The sequence below is a fragment of the Stegostoma tigrinum genome, chromosome 16 (genome assembly GCF_030684315.1).
Source record: "Stegostoma tigrinum isolate sSteTig4 chromosome 16, sSteTig4.hap1, whole genome shotgun sequence".
Lineage (NCBI taxonomy): Eukaryota > Metazoa > Chordata > Chondrichthyes > Orectolobiformes > Stegostomatidae > Stegostoma > Stegostoma tigrinum.
This window is the reverse complement of record NC_081369.1, coordinates 67,293,449-67,316,030: the sequence shown is the minus strand read 5'-3', so window position 1 is coordinate 67,316,030 and position 22,582 is coordinate 67,293,449. Positions and strand designations below refer to the sequence as shown.

Sequence of the window (22,582 nt, the reverse complement as noted above, 5' to 3'; positions counted from 1 at the left end):
TAAAAACTGACAAATCCCCTGGCCCGGATGAATTGAATCCCAGACTGCTACAGGAGCGAGGCAGGAAACTGCTGGGGTCCCGACAGAAAAATTTAATTCCTGTTTGTTTGTGGGGTAGGTGCTAGAGGACTGGAGAATGGCTAATGTGATACTGTCATGCTTAAAAAGTGGAAGAGATGAACCAGAAAATTACAGACAGGTGAATCTCACATCAGTGGTAGGCAAACTATTCAAGAAACCTCTGAATGAGCAAACTAATACCCACTTAGAAAAGCATAGGTTAAATAGGGATAAGGAGCATAGCTTTGTCAGGGGGAGTTCACGCTTAACAAATTTGTTAGGTTTTTTGGAAGTGTGATCAAGTGTGTGAATGAAGGAAGTTCAGTTGAAGTAGCTTATATGGACTTTAGTAAAGCTTTTGACAAGGTCTGACATGGGAGTTTACTGAGAATGTTAAAGCACATGGAATTGAGGAAAACTTGGAGAGATGGATCAGAAACTGGCTCAGTAATAGGTCACCAAGGGTAATGGGAGAAGACTGCTTGTTTGAAGGCCAGTGTCCAGCGGGGTACCACAAGCATCAATACTGGGACCTTTACTGGATAGCTTAGAGGAATAAAGGGGTCTTGGGTTAATTATTCACTGACCCCTGAAGTCGGCAGAGCACATGAACAGGATAGTTAAGAAGGATATGAGACACTTGCTTTCATCAGTTGTGCATAGCGTATAAGAGCAAGGAGGTATGTTGGATTTTACAGAGCATTGGTCAGGCTATAGCTAGAGTACTGTGTGCAGTTCTGTTTGCCTCATGATTGTACTGGAGGGTGTGCAGGAGGTTCACCAGGATGTTGCCTGGGAGGAGAAATTGGGCTGTAAATAAGAGACTAGACAGGCTTGGATTGTTTTCTTTAGATCAGAGAAGACTTGGAGGGGTGGGGGGGAGGCGTGACTGAGATGTAAAAGATTATGAGGCATATGAACAAACTGAATGAAGAGAAAACAGCTGTTCCCGTTGGTTGAGGTGTCAGCCATGAGTGGGCATAGTTTTAGGGCATGAGGCAGGAGGTTCAGATAGAATTCAAGGAAAAAAACATTTTCATGCAGAGGATGAGCACTTCAAATCTCATAACACTCAAGGCTATGGGAAAAATGGAGGATTAGCATGCCTTTAGTGGTAGTTATGTTGGTGTAGACTCATTGGGCCAAAAGGCCTCTTCTGCACTGTATGAATCTATGATGGAGTTGGTAGTAACCATGGAGTTTACAGTCGGGACCAACAGCAATGGTTTTGACAATGTGAGAACATATGCTGATTGACTTGTATTAGAGTTGCTGACTCATCACATTAACTTAACCAGTGAAGTTTTCCTGGCATGGGCTCAAGGGAATTACATTGTTCTAAAAACAGGTGACCACCAAGCTTCTGGTAACTTGTCTGGTAACTGCCATTGTTAGCCAACACTCCCTCTTTTCCCAAACAACTCTCATCAATTCACAACTTAATGAGGAAATCGAATCACTCAATGGACTCATTACTGGGAATGTTCCAGGTTTGCTGCACAAGGGAAGATACACCTTACAGATATCCTGTTCACACAGTTGTCATTTAATACCTTCCTTCTTTGAATGTGAACTGGTTTATAATTGGAAATCATGTAAGAATTGTTATTTTAAGAAATATTATGCCTAGTTTCTTCATCCAATTCCTAAAACCTAACATCAGATATTTGTTCAAATCAATAGCCTGGATTTCATAGATAGATCATCATTGAATCCCTAGTGTGGAAACAGGCCCTTCGGCCCAACAAGTCCACACCAAACCTCAAAGCATCCCACCCAGACCCATCCCCCTGGACACTGTGGGTAATTTAGCATGGCTAATCCATCTAACTTGCACATTGTTGGACAGTGGGAGGAAACCAGAGTACCCAGAGGAAACCCGCGCAGACACAGGAAGAATGTGCAAACTCCACACAGACAGTCGCCTGAGGGTGGAATCGAACCTGGGTCCCTGGTGCTGTGAGGCAGCAGTGCTAACCATTGAGCCACCGCCCCACCAATAGTGAATTGGCAATAGTGAACTTGGATAGTTGCACTGTTGTTCCTATTTGGAACCTTAGGCGTCTGTAGAGTAATGAGTAACTCTTGAAAGCTGAAAACAAACCAGTAATGGTGAGGGAAATCAAGGTTTACAAGAGGCCACAGCTGGAGGAGCTCAGCTTTCTTAGCAAGAAAATGAATGGAGGGGGTTACAAAGATAGGGAGAGGTTTGAAAACATGAACTGAAATTTTAGAATTGAGGCAACATCAAACTAGGAGTTACTGCAGGTCAGCAAGCACAGGGATACTGAACCTTCCTCAAAGGTTGGACAACAGTTTCTCCACGCAGAACAGCATAATCATACAGGACTTCAAAGCAACTTTTCTAAAAATTTCAAATTTAACTGCGAACAAGAGTCTGTGTCTCTCAGACTCTGATATAGGAATAGGATAAAGAGCAGACTTCACAAAACTTGAAATAAAACCAGAATGTTTAGTTCAAAGAACCAAACTGCAATATATAACCATAAAGTCTATTACTTACAACCACATTAAGCAGTCCGCCGTAGGGTCCAATGTCCGGTTGCCACAAGCCCAGAATGTTCCGGTAAGGGTGCAGCACTGTAGCAAACATCAGAGCCACTTTCAGTTTCTTACATTGATACTAGGGTCAGACCGAGCTGCTAGCCCCAACACAAGTTGCATGTCAACTAAATTGGATCTGGTAAAGTTGATCAAATGGAAATAGGAAGGAGGAAGGAGGAAAGGAGAAGTTGGGAGGGAAGGAATGAACACAGTCAAGTAGTCTGATGGTATACAGATTTATGAGCCAAACAGTCCTCCTGGCAACATAGTGCATAGTTAATCACAATCAATAAAGTGCAATTAGTCCCATTCCAACAGCACAAGTAAAACTCAACACCTGAGTTGTGTCATGCACCTCAGTACTAATAGCCTCTGCCAAACAGCTAATATGGCGCAAAATTACCATCAATCTGATGTTGAGACAGCCAATGTTTAAGTATGTCTTCTCTTTATTACTAACTACAATTTCACAGATATTTCTGGTCATGGGTGAAGTCCCAGAAGCATGGAGAATAGTCAATTTTATCAGGGTAACAAAGTGTGAAGCTGGATGAACACAGAAGGCCAAGCAGCATCTTAGGAGCACAAAAGCTGACGTTTCGGGCCTAAACCCTTCATCAGAGGGGGGGATGGGGAGAGGGCTCTGAAATAAATAGGTAGAGAGGGAGAGGCGGACCAAAGATGGATACAGGAGAAGATAGTGGAGTGGACAGTCAAGGTGGGGAGGGGATAGGTCAGTCCGGGGAGGACGGACAGGTCAAGGGGGCGGGATAAGGTTAGTAGGTAGGAAATGCAGGTGCGGCTTGAGGTGGGAGGAGGGGATAGGTGAGAGGAAGAACAGGTTAGGGAGGCGGGGATGAGTTGGGTTGGTTTTGGGATGCAGTGGGGGGTGGGGACGAGCTGGGCTGGTTCCCAGCCTCGTCTCCTCCCCCCACTGCATCCCAAAACCAGCCCAGCTCATCCCCGCCTCCCTAACCTGTTCTTCCTCTCACCTATCCCCTCCTCCCACCTCAAGCCGCACCTCCATTTCCTACCTACTAACCTCATCCCGCCCCCTTGACCTGTCCGTCCTCCCCGGACTGACCTATCCCCTCCCTACCTGCCCACCTATACTCGCCTCTCCACCTATCTTCTTTTCTCTCCATCTTCAGTCCGCCTCTCCCCCTCTCCCTATTTATTTCAGAACCCTCTCCCCATCCCCCCCTCTGATGAAGGGTCTAGGCCTGAAACGTCAGCTTTTGTGCTCCTAAGATGCTACTTGGCCTGCTGTGTTCATCCAGCTTCACACTTTGTTATCTTGAATTCTCCAGCATCTGCAGTTCCCATTATCTCTGAGCCAATTTTATCAGATTCTTTAAGGGTAGCAGGGTTAATCCAGGAAATGACAGGCCTGTGAGCCTCACATCAGTGGTAAGGAAATTATTGGAAAAGATTCTCAGGAACAAAATTTGAGTGCATTTAGAAGCAAATGGGCTTAGTGATGTATAGCATGGTTTTATGTGGGGAAAATTGCATCTCACTAACTTGATCAAGTTCTTTTGAGGTAAAGATTATGATTGAGAAGGGAAGTGTGGTTGATATTGTCCACATGGACCTCACTATAACCTTTGACAAGGCCCTTCATGGCAGGCTGGTACAAAAGGTGAAGGCACACAGTATCGGAGTGAGCTGGCAAGATGGATAGAGAACTGGCTTAGTCATAGCAGCAAGGGTAATGGTCAAAAGATGCTTTTCAGGATGTGGGCTGTGGCTAGTTTTTTTTGTATTCATTCATGGGATGTGGGCATCGCTGGCTGGCCAACATTTCTTGCCCATCCCTAGTTGCCCTTGAGGAGATGGTGGTGAGCTGCCTTCTTGAACTGCTGCAGTCCTCCTGCTGTGGGTTGACCCACAATGCTATTAGGGAGGGAACTCCGAGATTTTGACACAGCAAACAGTGAAGGAACAGCAATATATTTCCAAGTCAGGATGGTGAGTGACTTGGAGGGGAACTTGCAGGGGGTGGTGTTCCCATACGTCTGATGGCCTTGTCCTTCTAGATGGAAATGGTCGCGAGCTTGGAAGGTGCTGTCTGAGGATCTTTGATGAATTTGGTGTTCCACAGGGATCAGTGCTGGGACCTCTGCTGTTCATGGTCTACATAAATGATTCGGTGGAAAACACAGACGGTCTAATTAGTAAGTTTGCGGACAATACAAAGATTGCTAGAGTTGTGAATAATGAAGATTATCAGAGGATACAACAGGATATTGATCAGTTGGATGCATGCGCAGAAAAGTGGCAGATGGAGTTTAATCCAGGCAAATGTGAGATGATGCATTTTGGAACATCAAGTACAAGTGGAGACTATACAGTGAAAGACAACCCTTAGGAGTACTGATATGCAGAAGGATCTGGGTGTGTAGGTCCACAGATCACTGAAGGTGGCAGCACAGGTAGATAAAGTAGTAAAAAAGGCCCATGACAAGCTTGCCTTCATTGGAAGGGGCATCGAGTATAAAGATTGGCAAGTTATGCTACAAGTTATGCTTATATTTACAGGCCTTTAGTTAGGCCACACTTGGGAATATTGTGTAGTTCTACAGTACCAGAAGAATGTGGATGTTTTGGAGAGGGTACAGAAAAGGTTTACCGAAATGTTGCCTGGTATGGGGGATTTTAGCAATGAGGAAAGATTGCATGGACTGGGTTTGTTTTCACTGCAATGCAGGAGGTTGAGGGATGACCTGGTAAACAGTGAATGACATAGAGAGAGTGGAAAGTGTGAGGCTTTTTCCTTATGGTGGAGGGGTCAATTACTAGGGGATATAGGTTCAAGGTGCAAAGGGGAAAAGTTTAAAAGAGATGTGTGAGACAAGTTAGTCACACAAAGGGTGATGAGCACCTGGAACGTGTTGCCAGAGGCAGTGGTAGAAGCAGACACAAAAGCAGCATTCGAGAAAAACCTGGACATATAGATGAATAAGAAGGAAATAGAGGGATACGGGATCTTCTAAGTGAAGACAGTTATAGTATGGAAGGACAAAATGTGTTGCCACAGGCTTGGAGGTGCAAAGGGCATGTTCTTGTGCTGCACTGTTCTTTGTTCTACAATCTTATCTGAATCGTTTCATTTATGTAAAATGACAAATGCACTAAATCCACTGGCAAAGGCACAGTTTTAAGAAGTATATTTGTGCTGATGGCTGAACAGCCCAATTCATGAGGCACAGATTTTGTCAAGTGGTAATCAGGCATTGATTGTGGGTTGTTGTTGGCACCCGTTTCCGTAACCAATGATCATCATAGCTCACAGCAGTCCAGAGGTAACAGAACCATTTCTGTCCATTTTTGGTCTGTGCCCCCAGGTTTGAAAATCAATGTTTAGGACCTTTGTGTTTGTTTGAAAGAGTTTTTGAAGCAGAGCTTTGAGTGTCCCACTAACCTTCCAGGTCTGGCTGTCCTATCTTATGGAAAATCTGTGGTAATGCATCCATCTTCCATTCTGCCAATGTACCTGATAGTGAGTTATCTCCGCTAGGTGAGTGCTAGCATTCTTGAGGAATTTGTCTTTACTTCAACAGATACTATGGAATAATGATGAAGCTTAAACCATCAGATTGTAAGGTAATATTTCACACAAACTGCTCTGCAATGCAGGCAAGGCATCAATGTTCCCAGGCATACGAAAGATTAAGAAGTGTCATACACTGAAATAAAAAGGATGGACAACAAGAAAACTGAGAAAATGTTGCACATGATCTTCTTATATTCTCCAATAATTACTCGACTTTCACTCAGCCAAAAGCTTTGATCCTCAGTCTAAATCTTTTACCTCAAGTAGTCAGCTGCAATAGAGTATAGCCTACAACTTTGGACTTTCCTTCAAACAAAATATAAGCAGCCTTTTGAACCAGTCTCAATAGAGTTCAAGGGCATCAAAAGATGGGCAACGAATGCTGGGCTAGCCAATAGCACCAAGTCCCCTGAATGAATCAAAGGGAAGTCTGTGAATGTCTGGGACAACACAACATCCAACTTAAAAAAAACAACAGAATTGCGATGCTGTAAATCAGGAACCAAAACAGAATTGCTGGAAAAGCTCAGCAGATCTGGCAGCATCTGTGAAGGAAAAAACAGGATTAATGTTTCGGGTCCGGTGACCCTTCCTCAGAACTCAATATCCAACTTGCACCTCTTCACCGGTCAATCCACTCCTAGCTCATTCCGAGTTAGCCCCCCTGCTGATATCCATTTCACTGAGTCAGTTCAGAACCCTCTGGATTGTGTTTTCTCCCTGCAGCACCACTTTCCTACAGTAATAAACAGATTAGAACTTCGCATTAGGCCAGTGCCCCCAAAGGAAACATGTTGCAGATTAACAGGTAAATGCAGGGGTCCTGAAGGCGTTTCACTGCCAGACAACGGAACATTCAATTGGACCGCTTTACAGAACACCTACGCTCGATTTGCAATAAACGACTGCACCTCCCAGTCACGACCCATTTCAACTCCCTCTCCCATTCCTCAGACGACATGTCCATCTGGGCCTCCTGAGGTGCCACAACGATGCCACCCAAAGGTTGCAGGAACAGCAACTCATATTCCACGTGGGAACCCTGCAGCCCAATGGTATCAATGTGGATTTCACAAGCTTCAAAATTTCCCCTCTCCCCACTGCATCCCAAAACCAGCCAAACTTGTCCCAGCCTCCCTAACCTGTTCTTCCTCTCACCTAGCCCCTCCTCTCACCTCAAGCCGCACTAACCTCATCCCGCCCCCTTGACCTGTCCGTCCTCCCTGGACTGACCTATCTCCTCCCTACCTCCCCACCTACACTCTCCTTTACTGGCAGAATTCCCGCCTCTTTAACTTGTCTGTCCCCTCGCCACCTATCTTCTCCTCTATCCATCATCAATCCGCCTCCCCCCTCTCCCTAGTTATTTCAGAACCCTCTTCCTCTTCCCCATTCCTGATGAAGGGTCTAGGCCCAAAACATCAGCTTTCCTGCTCCTCAGATGCTGCTTGACCTGCTTTGTTCATCCAGCTCCACACTTTGTTATCTTGGCTTCGCCAGCATCTGCAGTTCCCATTATCTCTGGAATATTCAATTTAACAGGATACAATGAAATAAATTGGCAAAAAGACCTTCAACCTCAAAGGAACTGAAATGTACTTTTCTTCAACAAATGCCCCAAAAACACAAGTAGACAAATCTGCAGTTCTCGGTAGCGCAGATGGTCAGTCTTTGCAAATGGTCTCAGCAATTTTCTTTCAAACTGGGAGGGGCTGGGGATGGAAATTTGTCATGTTATCCCATCCCCATCCTAGCTAATTCCTGACCAATAGCCAGAGATCTTGTTGGAAAATCTGTGTGGCTGGCAGTAATTTCTTTTCTAATTCCTTCATGAGATGTGGATGTGGTTGGCTGGATCAGCACTTATTGCCTATCCCTAATTGCCCAGAGGGCAGTTAAGAGTCATCCACATTGCTGTCACATGAAGGCCAGACCAGGTAAGGATGACAGTTTCCTTCCCTGAAGGACATCAGTGAACTAGATGGGTTTTTATTGACAATCAGCAATGGTTTCATGGTCATCATTAGATTCTTAATTCCAGATTATTATTGAATTCAAATTCCACCACTGCCGTGGCCAGATTCGAACCCAGGTCCCCAGAACATTATTCAAGTGTCTGGATTAATAGTCTAGCGATATTAGCACTAGACCATCACCCACCCTATGTTCCAATACAGCCCAATAACCAGACACAGCTCCAGCTGATGTGAAGAACGGCCAACTAGATGACACTTGGAGGAGACTGTCGTCTTGTCACCATATCAGCATTTCCTATGGGTTAGGAGAATCTCTCAATATTTCTCTTCTCCACCTCTGTCTTTCAACTTATGCCTCCTGCTACCACAGCAATAAAGAAAGCAGGCACAGGAGACAGACACTTCACTCTAATCATGCAGTGCTCCAGTTATTACATCTAATCAACATCATACATACAGCTTGTGTACACATCACGATGCTCCACGTTGTAGTAGTCAGGAAGCAACTTCACAAATCTTCCTGATTTGAAGCGAGGATTAATACCTAAACAAACAAGTGAGACCAGGCTTGGAAACTGTTCCAACAGTGCTCCAAGATCCCCATTCAATCTACTGACAATCCTTGTATTCAGGACAATTTTAAAACGAGCGCCTGACAAATTCAGTTGGATGTGCTGAGGTGAAACATGTCCCCATCATTCAGGATTATTCATTACACCATTCACACCTTTGGCATTCTACAGGCAGACAATGCCAACAGTACAAGGTTACTGCAACGGCTGTCCAATATTCCTTCAATGGCACCTTACAAATCCACAAATTCTGCCACCTGAAGCTCAAAGGGAACAGATATATGGGAACACCACCACCTGCAAGTTCCCCTCTAAATCACTCACCATCGTAACTTGGATATACATTGCCGTTCCTTCAGTGTGGCTGGATCAAAATCCTAGAATGCTCTACCTAACAGCATTGTGGGTGGCCCTGCACCTGAGGGACTAACAGCAGTTTAAAGTGGCAGTTTACCATTACTTACTCCAGGACAATTAGGGATGAGCGATTAATGTCAGGCTACCCAATGCTGGCCGCATTTCGTGAGCCTTGGGAAAATAAATCTCAAGATTGACTTGCAGATAGGAAATGACTCTGGGTTTGGCTACTTTGTTCAAGACATTCAGTTCAGTCCTTACTGTGTCTACAGCAGAGTCAACAAATCTTCCTTTACCGATCCAATCAGGTAAGGCATATAACCTGCAGAAAATCTTGGCATCAAGATGTTGTTGACTATCCTATAATATTATGAAATTTTCACCGTGACCAGAGAGGATGCTATGATTTATAAAGTGACTGGTACAGCACAGGGTAAGATACAGAGCAGAACTCATCGAATCCCGACAGTGTGGCAGCATGTCCTTTGGCCCAACAGGTCCACACTGACCCTCAGAGCATTACACCCAGACCCATCCCCCTATAACCCACCTAATCCACACATTTCTGGACACTATAGGCAATTTAGCACTTCGAATCCACCTAGCCTGCACATCTGTGGACTGTGGGAGGAAACCGGAGCACCCAGAGGAAACCCTCAGGGAGACGTGCTACCTCCAGTCACTTGAGGGTGGAATCAAACCTGGGTCCCTAGTGCTGTGAGGCACCAGTGCTAACGACTGAGCTACAGTGCCTCCTCTACACTGACCCCATCAAACCTTCCCAAGACAGGGACAGCACAGGGTTCAACACAAGGTAAAACCTTCTCTACTCTTAGGTTGAAAGCAAAGCTTCCTTAACTCTTAAACTGGAACTAAAGCTTCCTCTACACCATCCCAATCAAATACTCCCAGGACAAATACAGCAGTTCTGAGTCAATCTTCAGGTAATATCATAACAAAACAGTAAATAGATGCAGGAGTAGGCCATTTGGCCCTTCGAATCTCCACCACCAGTCAATTCCATCATGGCTGACCATGCAACCTCAACATCCCACTCCTGCTTTCTCTCCACACTCCTTGACCCCTTTAGCCGCAAGGGCCACATCCAGCTCCCTTGTGAATATATCTGATGAACTGGTCCCAACAGCTTTCCTGTGTGAGAGAATTCCATAGATTCACAACTCGGGACTGAAGAAATTCTTCCTCATCTTGGTCCAGAATGGCTTACCCCTTATCTTAGACTGTGACCCCTAGCCCTGATATTCCCCAACATCGGGAACATTCTTCCTGCATCTAACTTATCCAGTTCCATCAGGATTTTACATGTTTCTATGAGATCCCTCTTCATTCTTCCAAATTCCAGCCAATACAAATCCAGTTGATCCAGTCTTCCCTCATGTCACTCCTGCCATCCCAGGTACCAGTCTGGTGAAACTTTTATGGATTCTATCAATAGCAAGAAAGTCCTTCCTCAGACTAGGAGAACAAAACTGCACACAATACTCAAGGGGTGGCCTTACCAAGGTCCCGCATCACTGCAACAAGACATCCTTACTCCGATGCTCAGATCCTCTTGCTATAAAGGCTGGCATGCCATTAGCTTTCCCCACTGCCTGCTACACGTGAATGTCAATCTTCAGCAACCGTTTCATCATGACACCCAGGTCTAATCAACATCTAATTGCTCCTCACCTTCTCCTAAACTACCACCAATCAGATAATAATCTGCCATCCTATTTTTGTGATCAAAGTGGATAACCTCATTTATCCACATTATATTGCATTTGCCAAGTATCTGCCCACTCAGTCAGCCTAACCAAGTCATCCTGCAGCCTCTTGGCATCCTCCTCACAGCACATGCTGCCACCCAGCTTAGTGTCATCTGCAAATATGGAAATATTGCCTTCAATTCCTTCATCCAAATGGTTAATGTATTACTGTGAACAGCTGGAGTCCCAGCATTGAACCCTGCACCAACCGACTCATCTACTACTCTGAAAAGGACCCGTTTATTCCTGTCGCCTGCTTCCTGCCTGTCCACCAGTTCTCTAACGATATCAATACATTACCTCTGAAAACATGAGCTTTAATTTTCCTAACTAATCTGTTTTTTCCAATGTTGTCAAAAGCTTTTTGAAAGTGTAGATACACATCATTTACTGATTTACCCTTGTCCTCTCTTCTGGTCACATCCTCAAAAGCATGCGTCAGGCACGATTTCCCTTTAGTGAATCCCTGCTGACTTGGACCACATCTGTCACCCCTTTCCAAATGCTCAGTTATTACATCCTTAGTAATTGACACCAACATTTCCCCACCACCACCCATGTCTATAATTCCACATTTTTTCTCTCCCTCCTTTTTCAAAGAGTGGGGTTACATTAGTTACCTTCCAGTCCATTGGAACTCTTCCAGGGTCTACAGAATACTGGAAAAAATGACCATTAACGCATCTGCTATTTCTTGGGCCACTTCCTTAAATACTCTGGGATACAGAGCCTCAAGCTCTGGGGACTTATTGAGTTTTAATGCCATCAATTTTCTCAATACTATTTCATGACTCATAAGGATCTCCTCCAGTTCCTTCTTCATGCTTGGCCCTCTGTTCCTGAGATTTTCCAGAAGCTTATTTGTGTCCTGCTTAGTGAAGACAGATCCAAAATATTCATTCAACTGATCTTCCATCTCTCTGTTATCCATTATGAATTCACCTGATTCTAACTGCAAGGGACCTACATTTGATTTCACCAGTCTCTTTCCCTTCATATATCTATAGAAACTTTTGCAGTCAGCTCTTATGTCTTCCACAAGCTTATTTTCATATTCTATTTCCCCTTTCTAAATTAAGCCCTTTGTCTTCCTCTACTGAATTTTAAATTTCCCCCAGTCCTCAGGTTTGCTGCTTTGCCCTGGGCAATTTATATGCCTCCTATTTGGCTTGAACACTATTCCTGTGTTCCCTTCTTTGCCATGGTTGAACCACCTTCCCTATTTTACTCTTATGCCAGACTGGGATGTACAGTTGTTGAAGTTCATCCATGTGTTCTTAAAATGTCTGCCATTATCTATCCACCATCAATCCCTTAAGTATCCTTGGCCAATTTATCCTAGCTAAAGCAAGCCTCATACCATCAAAGTTAGCTTTCTTGAAGTTCAGGACCTTAGTTTCAGATTTAATTGTGTCAATCTCCATTTTAATGAAGAATTCTACCACATTATAGTCACTCCTCCCCAGAGGATCTCGCACCACAATGTTGTTAATTAATCCTTTCTTATTACACGATACCCAGTCTAGGATAGTGTGCTCTCCGGTTGGTTCCTCGATATATTGGTCGAGGAAACCATCCCTCACATGTTCCAGGAAATCCTCCTCCATCATATTGCTACCAGTTTAGTCCAATCAAAATGTAGATTGAAGTCACCCATAATAACTGTCATACCCTTACTGCATGCATCTCTAATTTCCTGTTTGATACAGTCCCCAACGTCACAACTGTTGTTTGGTGGTTTGTACACAACTCCCACTAACATCTTTTTCCCTTGGTGTTCCTCAGCACCACCCATACAGATTCCACATGTTTCAAGCTAACGTCCTCCCTTGCTATTGTTTTAATTTCTTTCTTAAGCAGCAATGCTACCCTACCTCCCTTTCCTTTCTGTCTATCCATCTTTCCTGAAAACTGGATAACCCTGGACATTGAGCTCCTGTCCTTAGTCGCCCTGGAGCCAGGTGTCTGTGATGCCAATTACATTGTATCCATCAATTACAATTTGTGCAGGTAATTCATCCACCTTATTACAAATGCAACTTGCCTTAGCTATAATTTCTGAAAACAATCACCAATTGCAATAGATTTTACTGTTCTCTTTTCTGTAGCAACTATCCTTCTGACTTCCCTGGTTTTGTGCAGCTTCTTGGTGCTTCAACCTGCATGTAATTCACTGATTCTTGGAAATAATGTACCTATTCACAAAAGCACATTTGTTACAGTGCAGAAGGAAACCATTTAGCCCATCATGTCAGCATCAGTTCTTTAAACGAGCATCATTACCTAGTGCCAATCTCCTAGTTTTTCCCCCATACCCTTGCTCACCATTTCTATCTAAATAACCACCCAATGCCCTCTTGAACCTGCCTCCACCACATTTACGGGCAATTCATTCTATAACCTAATAACTCGCTGAGTGAAAAATTTATTTTCTCACATCATCCTTGCTTCTTTTGTACATGAATTTAAATCTATACCCTCCTGTTCTTGTCTCTTTTACAAGCAGGAAAAGCTTCTCTCTATCTTCTCTATCCAGCCAGCACACGATTCTGAAAACTTCTGCCAGATTTATTCAATCTATCCTCATTACTCAAGTCTCTCACTCCTGAAACCATTTTTAATAAATCACTTCGATACTCTTTCCAATGCATTTGAATCTTTCCTGAAATGTGGAAAATATTCCGGCTGAGGTCTAACAAGTATCTTATACAAGCTCAACAGGACTCTTTGCTCTTATACTCTCTATTAATAAAGCCAAGGACACTATCTTTTTAAGCTAACTCTCTACCTGTCCTACCAAATTCAATGACCTGTCCACATATACATCCAGATCCCTGCACCCCATATGGAATCATATCCAGTATTCTACCTTCTGACATTTATCTAACAAAATGCATGGGGCTAGATTAGACTTTAGCTAAGTGACTTACCTTTCAATGGGACTACATTTTGGTAACAGTGATCACAACTCCTTAAGTTTTAAAACCGCTAGATATAAGGATAATTCAGGACCTTGCAGTAACATACTAAATTGGGGGGACAGCAAATTACTTCAGAATTAGGCTGAAGCTAGGGAATGTTAATTGGGAGGAGTTTTTGATCAGGCAAGTCTACATTGAATATGTGGGAATTGTTTAAAGACCTGCTGGGAAAGTTCAAGACTGACACGTTCCAGTAAGGAAGAAGAATAAGGATGGCAAGGTAAAGGACCCTTGGATAACAAGGCAGGTTATGAATTTATCCAAAAGGAAAAAAGAAGCACATGTAAGGTTTGGGAAGCTAAAATTGCACATGGCCCGTGAGGAATAAAAGAAATGTAGAAAAATACTCAAGAAGGAAATTAGGACAGCAAGAAGGAGGCGTGAAACAATCTTGGCAAGTCGGGTTAAAGAGAAGCTGAAGGCATTCTATTGACACATTAAAAACAAGAGGATAACTAGGCAGAGTGTAGGACCACTCAAAGTTAAAGGAGAGAACTTGTGCTTGGAGGTAGAGAATGTGGGAGAGATTCTAAATGAGTACTCTGCATCACTTTTCACCCAGGAAAAAGATATGGAGGATGGTGAGATTTGTATGGAGCATGCTAATATGCTAGGGCATTTTGAGATCAAGAAAGAAATGGTGTTGGATCTCTTGAGCAGCATTAAAGTGAATAAGTCCTCAGGGCCCGATGACATCCACCCCAGGTTGAGAGATGCAAGAGAGGAGATTGCTGGAGCCTTGACCAAGATCTTTGTATTCTTGCTAACCATTGGAGGGGTCCTGGAAACTGTCAAGTATAGCTAATGTTATTTCTCTGTTCCCAAGGGAAATAAGGATAATCTGGGAAACTAAACAACTTAGGTAAAAACAGAGAGGGGTGAGTTATTAAGTTTGCAGACAACACAATGATAGCTGGGGTTGTGGATAGTGTAGAAGATTGTCAAAGGATACAGCAGATATAGATCAGTTGCAGATGGAGTTTAATCTTGGTAAATGTGAAGTGCTGCACTTTGGGAGATCAAATGTTAAGGAAAATAACGGCAGGACTCTGAACAGCATTGTGGATGATCAGCCATGATCATAATGAATGGTGGTACTGGCTTGAAGGGCCAAATGGCCTACTCCAGCACCTATTGTCTACTGACATACAGAAAGATCTTGGAGTTCAAGACCCTAGATCCCTGAAAATAGCCACACAAGTAGATAGGATGGTAAAGGTGGCATAGAGCATGCTGCCCTTTAATGGGTTGGGGAATTGAGTACAAGAGTCAGGATGTCATGTTGCAGATTTTGGTTAAGGCCACTTTTAGAGTACTGCATTCAATACTGTTCGCCACATTACAGGAAGGATGTGGAGATTTTGGAGATGGTGCAGAAGGGGTTTACCAGGATGCTGCCTGGATTGGAGGGTATGAGCTATTAGGAGAGGCTAGAAAAACTCAGGTTGTTTTCTCAAGCAAGACAGGCTGAGGGGAGATTTGATAGAAGTTATGACTTGATAAAATTATGACATGCATAGATAGGGTTGACAGTCAGAATCTTTTTCCCAGAGCTGAAATGTCTAACACTAGGGGTCATGCATCTAAGGTCAGAGGAGCAAGTTCAAAGGAGATGTCAGGGGCCTTTTTTTTTAAAGCATAGAGTGGTGGGAGCCTGGAACACACTGCCGGGGTGGTGCTGGAGGCAGGTACAATAGGGAACATTTAAGGAACTTTCAGAGAAGAACATGAATATGCAACAAATGGAGGGGTGGGGGAAATACGGAACAATGGCAGGCAGAAGGGATAAGTTTCATTTGGCTTCATGTTTGGCATATCATCATGGGCCAACGGGCCCGTTCCTTTGCTATACAATTCTACGTTCTATCACCTCATACTTATCTGCACTGAACCTCATCTGTCATCTATTGACCTTACTCCACAACTTTTCACTGTCCTTTTGGAGTTCTACATTGTCCTATTTACACTTTACAATTAGAACATAGAACATTACAGCACAGTACAGGCCCTTCGGCCCTCGATGTTGTGCCGACCTGTCATACCGATCTCAAGTCCATCTAACCTACACTATTCCACGTACGTCCATATGCTTGTCCAATGACGACTTAAATGTACCTAAAGTTGGCAAATCTACTACCGTTGCAGGCAAAGCGTTACATTCCCTTACTACTCTCTGAGTAAAGAAACTACCTCTGACATCTGTCCTATATCTTTCACCCCTCAATTTAAAGCTATGCCCCCTCGTGCTCGCCGTCACCATCCTAGGAAAAAGGCTCTCCCTATCCACCCTATCTAACCCTTTGATTATCTTATATGTCTCAATTAAGTGACCTCTCAACCTTCTTCTCTCTAACGAAAACAGCCTCAAGTCCCTCAGCCTTTCCTCGTAAGACCTTCCCTCCATACTAGGCAACATCCTAGTAAATCTCCTCTGCACCCTTTCCAAAGCTTCCACATCCTTCTTATAATGCGGTGACCAGAACTGTACACAATACTCCAAGTGCGGCCGCACCAGAGTTTTGTACAGCTTCACCATAACCTCTTGGTTCTGGAACTCGATCCCTCTATTAATAAAAGCTAAAACACTGTATGCCTTATTAACAACCCTGTCAACCTGGGCGGCAACTTTCAAGGATCTGTGTACATGGACACTGAGATCACTCTGCTCATCTACACTGCTAAGAATCTTACCATTAGCCCTGTACTTTGCCTTCCGGTTATTCCTACCAAAGTGCATCACCTCACACTTGTCTGCATTAAACTCCATTTGCCACCTCTCAGCCCAGCTCTGCAGCTAACCTATGTCTCTGCAACCTACAGCATCTTTCGTCACTATCCACAACTCCACCGATCTTAGTGTCGTCTGTAAATTTACTAACCCCTCCTTCTACGCCCTCATCCAGGTCATTTATAAAAATGACAAACAGCAGTGGACCCAACACCGATCCTTGCGGTACACCACAGTAACTGGTCTCCAGGATGAACATTTCCCATCCACTACCACCCTCTGTCTTCTTTTAGCAAGCCAATTTCTGATCCAAACTGCTATATCTCCCACAATCCCATTCCTCCGCATTTTGTACAATAGTCTATTGTGGGAAACCTTATCAAACGCCTTGCTGAAGTCCATATACACCACATCAACCGGTTTACTCTCATCTACCTTTTTGGTCACCTTCTTAAAGAACTCAATAAGGTTTGTGAGGCACGACCTTCCCTTCACAAAACCGTGCTGACTATCCCTAATCAATTTATTCTTTTCTAGATGATTATAAATCCTATCCCTCATAACCTTTTCCAACACTTTACCAACAACTGAGGTAAGGCTCACTGGTCTATAATTACCAGAGTTGTCTCTACTCCCCTTCTTGAACAGGGGAACCACATTTGCTATCCTCCAGTCATCTGGCACTATTCCTGTAGACAATGATGAGTTAAAGGTCAATGCCAAAGGCTCGGCAATCTCCTCCCTAGCTTCCCAGAGGATCCAAGGATAAATCCCATCCGGCCCAGGGGACTTATCTATCTTCACCTTCTGAAGGATTTCTAATACCTCTTCCTTCTGAACCTCAATCCCACCTCGTCTAGTAGTCTGTATCTCAGTATCTTAGTATCATCTGCCAACTTTGAAATTGTCCCTTGCACACCAAGATCCAAATCATTAACATGTCAAAAGAAAGGGTCCCAATATCAGCCTCTGGGGAACGCCATTAAAAACTATTTCTAGCCTGAAAAATATCCACTGACTATTACTGTTTCTTATCACTCAGTCAATTTTCATATCCACATTGTTACTGCCCTTTTGGGCCATGACTCAAAACTTTCCTCGATGTGATACTGTATCAAATTTTAGATATCCAGCGTGCAAGTATTGTTAGCATTATCCTCAAGTCTGTTACCAGTTCAAAAAAAGTCCAGCAATTTAGTTAAACATATTTCCCCCGGTCGAAATCCATGTAGACTCTTCAAAGTCCTTAGAAGTACTTTATCTGGTCCCAGTACCCTATCAATTTTAACTAACAATAATTCATCCAAAACTTCATCCATTTTAATTTTGAACACTTCTAGTGTCACAGTTTCTTCCTCTGTCACCATGGGCTGGACAGTATTCTCCTCGTTTTCAAAGACTGTCTTGCTTTCTATCCAGTGTAATATCATTGGGTCTTCCGGTGCTACAGCCAATGACATTCAGATTGTCAAAATTCTGGTCAACCAGAAACTATAGCTAGGACACTGCCTCATCGCCAGGGCATCACATATTTCAACCAATAAAAAGGATACAAGCTCAACCGCACTCCCTAGTAGCTCACTAGTGGTCCTGTCATCCAGGGTCAACATCCTCCCAGCCTCCTCACCCAGAGGCGTTGACAGTTCAACCCTGTTCCCCACATACGACATCCCTTAACAAATCAAAGGGGCAGCTTCTTGGTTAAACAAGCAGCTCCAAACTGTTGAACAGTTTGCAGAGAAATCAATGTTTAGAAGAGAAGGTATTGCTACTTACGTTTAACGTACAAATCACGACACCCGATCCCCACCATTTCTAAACGACGGTTTTCTGAAACTCCATATTCTATGAAAGAAACCGTTTGCTCAGAAGTTTTGTCAAAATTGTCAAAAGCTATCGACTCGTTTTCTTACCTTTCTGCCTACATTTCCCCCAATCCCTCAACAAAACTTTCCATAATCCTCACCCGCCAACTCCAGCCTCTCACCAACACCTACCATAATCCCTTCCTCTCCCAACCCCCAACCCCTCTCCAACACCTACCACAGTCCCCCTCACCCTCATACCACATTCTTACCCAAACCTGGCCCTTCACCAGCCTTGCTGCATTGTTCACGTGCCCCTAAACTCATTCCTCCCGAAGGCTCCTTGTTACCCCTGCCGCATTGTCTATGGTCCCCTTCAACCTTATTCCACAATCTTCCCCAACCCCGGTGACTGCATGCCCCAGAGCAAATTGCACCTCATAGTCCACTGCACGCCCCCCTCCCCGGACCGATCGGCCCCTCACAACCTCCCTCCCCCTGGACCGATCGGCCCCTCACAACCTCCCTCCCCCTGGACCGATCGGCCCCTCACAACCTCCCTCCCCGGACCGATCGGCCCCTCACAACCTCCCTCCCCGGACCGATCGGCCCCTCTCAACCACCCTTCCCCCGGACCAATCGGCCCCTCTCAACCACCCTTCCCCCGGACCAATCGGCCCCTCACAACACCCTGCGCAGCCCCCTCCCCCCCCGGACATCGGTCCCCTTTCACAATCTCCCTGCCCGTTCCTCCTCCCCAGCCCATAACAGGCCCCCAACACTTCTCTCCCTCTAGCCCCCGGCCCCTCACCCAGGCGGCAGCGCCGTTTCCAGATGGTGTCGGTGTTGAGGATTTGATGGAATTTCTTGCAGGCGGCAGCCAGGCTGGGCAGGCTCACCCCGGGAAGGAAGCAGAAAATCTCAACCAGCAGCTCAGGGGGAAGGTCCAGGAGATTCCGGGGCCTCCCGGGACCAGAGGCCGAGGCCCGATCTTCAGCACAGGCTGTGGTGGAGGATATAGAGGGTCCCGGGCCCGCTGCAATGGCTCTCCGCTCCATCACCGGCCAACCTGGGGGAACGCACCCGCCCGTAGCGCCATTACATCATCACTACCGTGAGCGAGCGTGCCCGTAGCGCCATTACATCATCACCACCGTGAGCGAGCGAGCCCGTAGCGCCATTACATCATCACCACCGTGAGCGAGCGTGCCCGTTGCATCCCTGCATCATTGCCTGAGGTGCGGTGAGTCACTGCGCAGGCTCGGAGTCGTTCCCGCTCTTTCCCTCGAAGTTGTCCGCTTGGCGTCGACGCCACGAGCAACGTAAGTTTGAGTGGTGCAGGCTCCAAGTACGATGCAAACACAGAGGTAATTAAGGACGTCCAAAGGGGTTTAGGCAAGGAATCAGTACAAAGCAGCAGCGCGAGCGGGAGCTTGGACCAGGGGCCTGTCGGGAAGGCAGCGAGTCAGAGATTTTAAATCTTTAAAAAGCTTACCTCAAGCGATGGAGTCTTCCATTTCTTTGTGAAGCAGCAGCGCGAGCGGGAGCAGAGGCTTCTGGGAAGGGAGTGACTTTTTTTTTCATCCCTCAGCTATATAACTGATCGTAGGGGGATGGGAAACTGATGTGTAGTCCTAGAACACAGGAGGATGAGCGTAGGGAGGACATGGTCAGGACCTCGCTGTCACAGGAGTGTGCTGGCAGACAGCAAGCTGGATTGAAGTGTGTCTACTTTAATGCCAGGAGTATCCGGAATAAGGTAGGTGAGCTTGCAGCTTGGATAGGTACCTGGGACTTTGATGTTGTGGTCATTTCGGAGACATGGATAGAGCAGGGTCAGGAATGGATGTTGCAGGTTCCAAGGTTTAGATCTTTGTTAAGGTCAGGGAAAGTGGTAAAAGAGGGGGAGGTGTGGCTTTGTTAGTCAAGGACAGTATAATGGTGGCTGAAAGAACTTTTGATGAGGACTCGTCTACTGAGGTTGCCGAGGAAGGTTTGTCAACTGAGTCAGTATGGGTGGAAGTTAGGAACAACAAGGGAGCAGTCACCTCATTGCGGGTTTTCTACAGACCCCCAAGTAGCAGTAGGGAGACCAAAGAACTCATAGGCAGGCAGATTGTTGAAAAGCGCAAACGTAGCAGGGTTGTTGTTGTGGGTTGATTGGAACCTCCTTAGTGCAGATGGTTTGGATGGAGCCGTTTTTGTCAGGTGTGTTCAGGAGGGTTTCCTTACTCAGGATGTGGACAGGCCGACGAGGGGGAGGCCATTTTGGATTTGGTGCTCGGCACTGAGCCGGGACAGGTGTCAGATGTCGCGGTGGGAGAACACTTTGGCGACAGTGACCACAACAGCCTCACATTTACCATAGCCAGGAAAAGGGAAAGGAGCAGTTACCAGGGGAAGATATTTAACTGGGGAAAAGGAAACTATGACCCCATCAAGCAGGAGTTGGGAAGTACAGATTGGGAGCAATTGTTCCACAGAAAGGGCACAACAGACATGTGGAGACTGTTTAAGGAGCAGTTATTGCGAGTGATGCATAAATTTGTTCCTCCGAGACAGGTAAGAAGGGGTAAGATTAAAGAGCCTGGATTACAGGAACAGAGGTGCTTCTTGTCAAAAAGAAAAAGGCAGCTTACGTAAGGTGGCGGAAGCAAGGGTCTAGCACAGCTTTAGAGGATTACAGGCTTGCTCAGAAGAAGCTCAAGAGTGGACTGAGGAGAGCCAGGAGGGGGCACGAAAAAGACTTGGCAGGAAGCATTATGGTGTTTTGGCTTTCATTAACGGGGGAACAAGTTTAAGAGCCGTGAGGTTATGCTGCAGCTCTACAAAACCCTGGTGAGACCACACTTGGAATATTGTGTCCAGTTCTGGTCGTCCTATTATAGGAAAGATGTGGAGGCTTTGGAGAGGGTGCAAAGGAGGTTTACCAGGATGCTGCCTGGACTGGAGGGCTTGTCTTACGAGGAGAGGTTGACTGAGCTTGGACTTTTCTCTCTGGAGAGAAGGAGGAAGAGAGGTGACCTGATCGAGCTGTACAAGGTAATGAGAGGCATGGATAGAGTCGATAGCCAGAGACTTTTCCCCAGGGCAGGACTGACTGCCACGAGGGGTCATAGTTTTAAAGGTGTTAGGAGGAAGGTATAGAGGAGACGTCAGAGGGAGGTTCTTCACCCAGAGAGTTGTGAGCGCATGGAATAGATTGCCAGTGGTAGTCGTGGAAGCGGAGTCAATTAGTCACATTTAAGCGACTGCTGGACATGCACATGGACAGCAGTGAATTGAGGGAATGTAGTTTAGGTTATTTTATTTTTGGATTAGGATTATTCCACGGCACAACATAGTGGGCTGAAGGGCCTGTACTGTGCTGTACTTTTCTATGTTCTATGTTCTGTGAAGCAGTAATAACCATATAACTGTCACTGCTGGAAATCAGTAACAGAAAATGTTGGAGAAACATAGCAGGTCTGGCAGCATCTGGGCAGAGAAAGTGGATTTAACAGTTAGGTCCTGTGACCCTTGCTCAGGGCAGCAGTTTAACTGAACAAATATAATGAGTTTGTTGAACTGCTCACCGAGCTGGCTGTTTGTAGTTTATACATTTTGTCACCATGCTAGGTAGCATCGTCAGTGCGGCTTCCACTGAAGCTATGTTGTTCTTCTCTGCTTAGTATTTATATGCAATGTTTTGTCTCATTTCCAGTTCTTTCTGCAAGGGTTTGTATATGGGGTCTAATTTCACATGTTTATTGATTGCATTCTGTGTGGAGAACCAGGCCCCTAGGAATCCCCGTGCATGTCTGTTGTTGGCTTGAGCTAGGATGGTCCTGTTGTCCCAGTTAATTTGATGGCCTTTGTTGTCCATGTGTACTGAAATGGGGGGGAAGTTTGTCATGTTGTTTTGCTGCTAATTGATGTTTGTGTATCCTGATGGCTAGTTTCCTTCCTGTCTGGCCGATCTCATGTTTTTGGCAGTCCTTGCAGGGTATTTTGTTCACTGCGTTGGTCTTGCATGTCCACAATAGGTATGTTGTCCTTGGTTTTTGTGAGTGCTACCCCTGAACAATTTAATTTTCTCCACAAATGACAATAGAATGGTGACAAAATATCTGAAGTACAACCAGCCAGCTTGGCAAGCAAGTCAACAAACTCACCCACACCCTAAGCTACAAATTGTCGCAAGAACCTTAAACACCTATGGTGCAACATGCTC

General features: G+C 45.1%; 1 protein-coding gene across 4 annotated transcripts in view; it reads right to left on the bottom strand.

Annotated features, from left to right (window-relative positions):
- Positions 1-19,511, bottom strand: part of fbxo31 (F-box protein 31) — a 52,234-nt gene extending 32,723 nt beyond the window's left edge. The window contains exons 1-4 of one of the 4 annotated variants that reach the window (XM_059651819.1): positions 19,181-19,511; positions 18,341-18,409; positions 8,615-8,701; positions 2,585-2,661 (exon numbers count right to left, since the gene is read on the bottom strand). In XM_059651819.1, coding sequence (XP_059507802.1) covers positions 2,585-2,661; positions 8,615-8,701; positions 18,341-18,409; positions 19,181-19,427 — 480 coding nt within the window. In that variant the 5' untranslated portion in view covers positions 19,428-19,511. Of the gene's footprint in view, positions 1-2,584; positions 2,762-8,614; positions 8,702-18,340; positions 18,410-19,180 lie in introns of those variants that run through there. The other 3 variants (XM_059651817.1, XM_059651818.1, XM_059651821.1) reach the window with 3 other exon arrangements.
- Between the last annotated feature and the right edge of the window lie 3,071 nt (positions 19,512-22,582).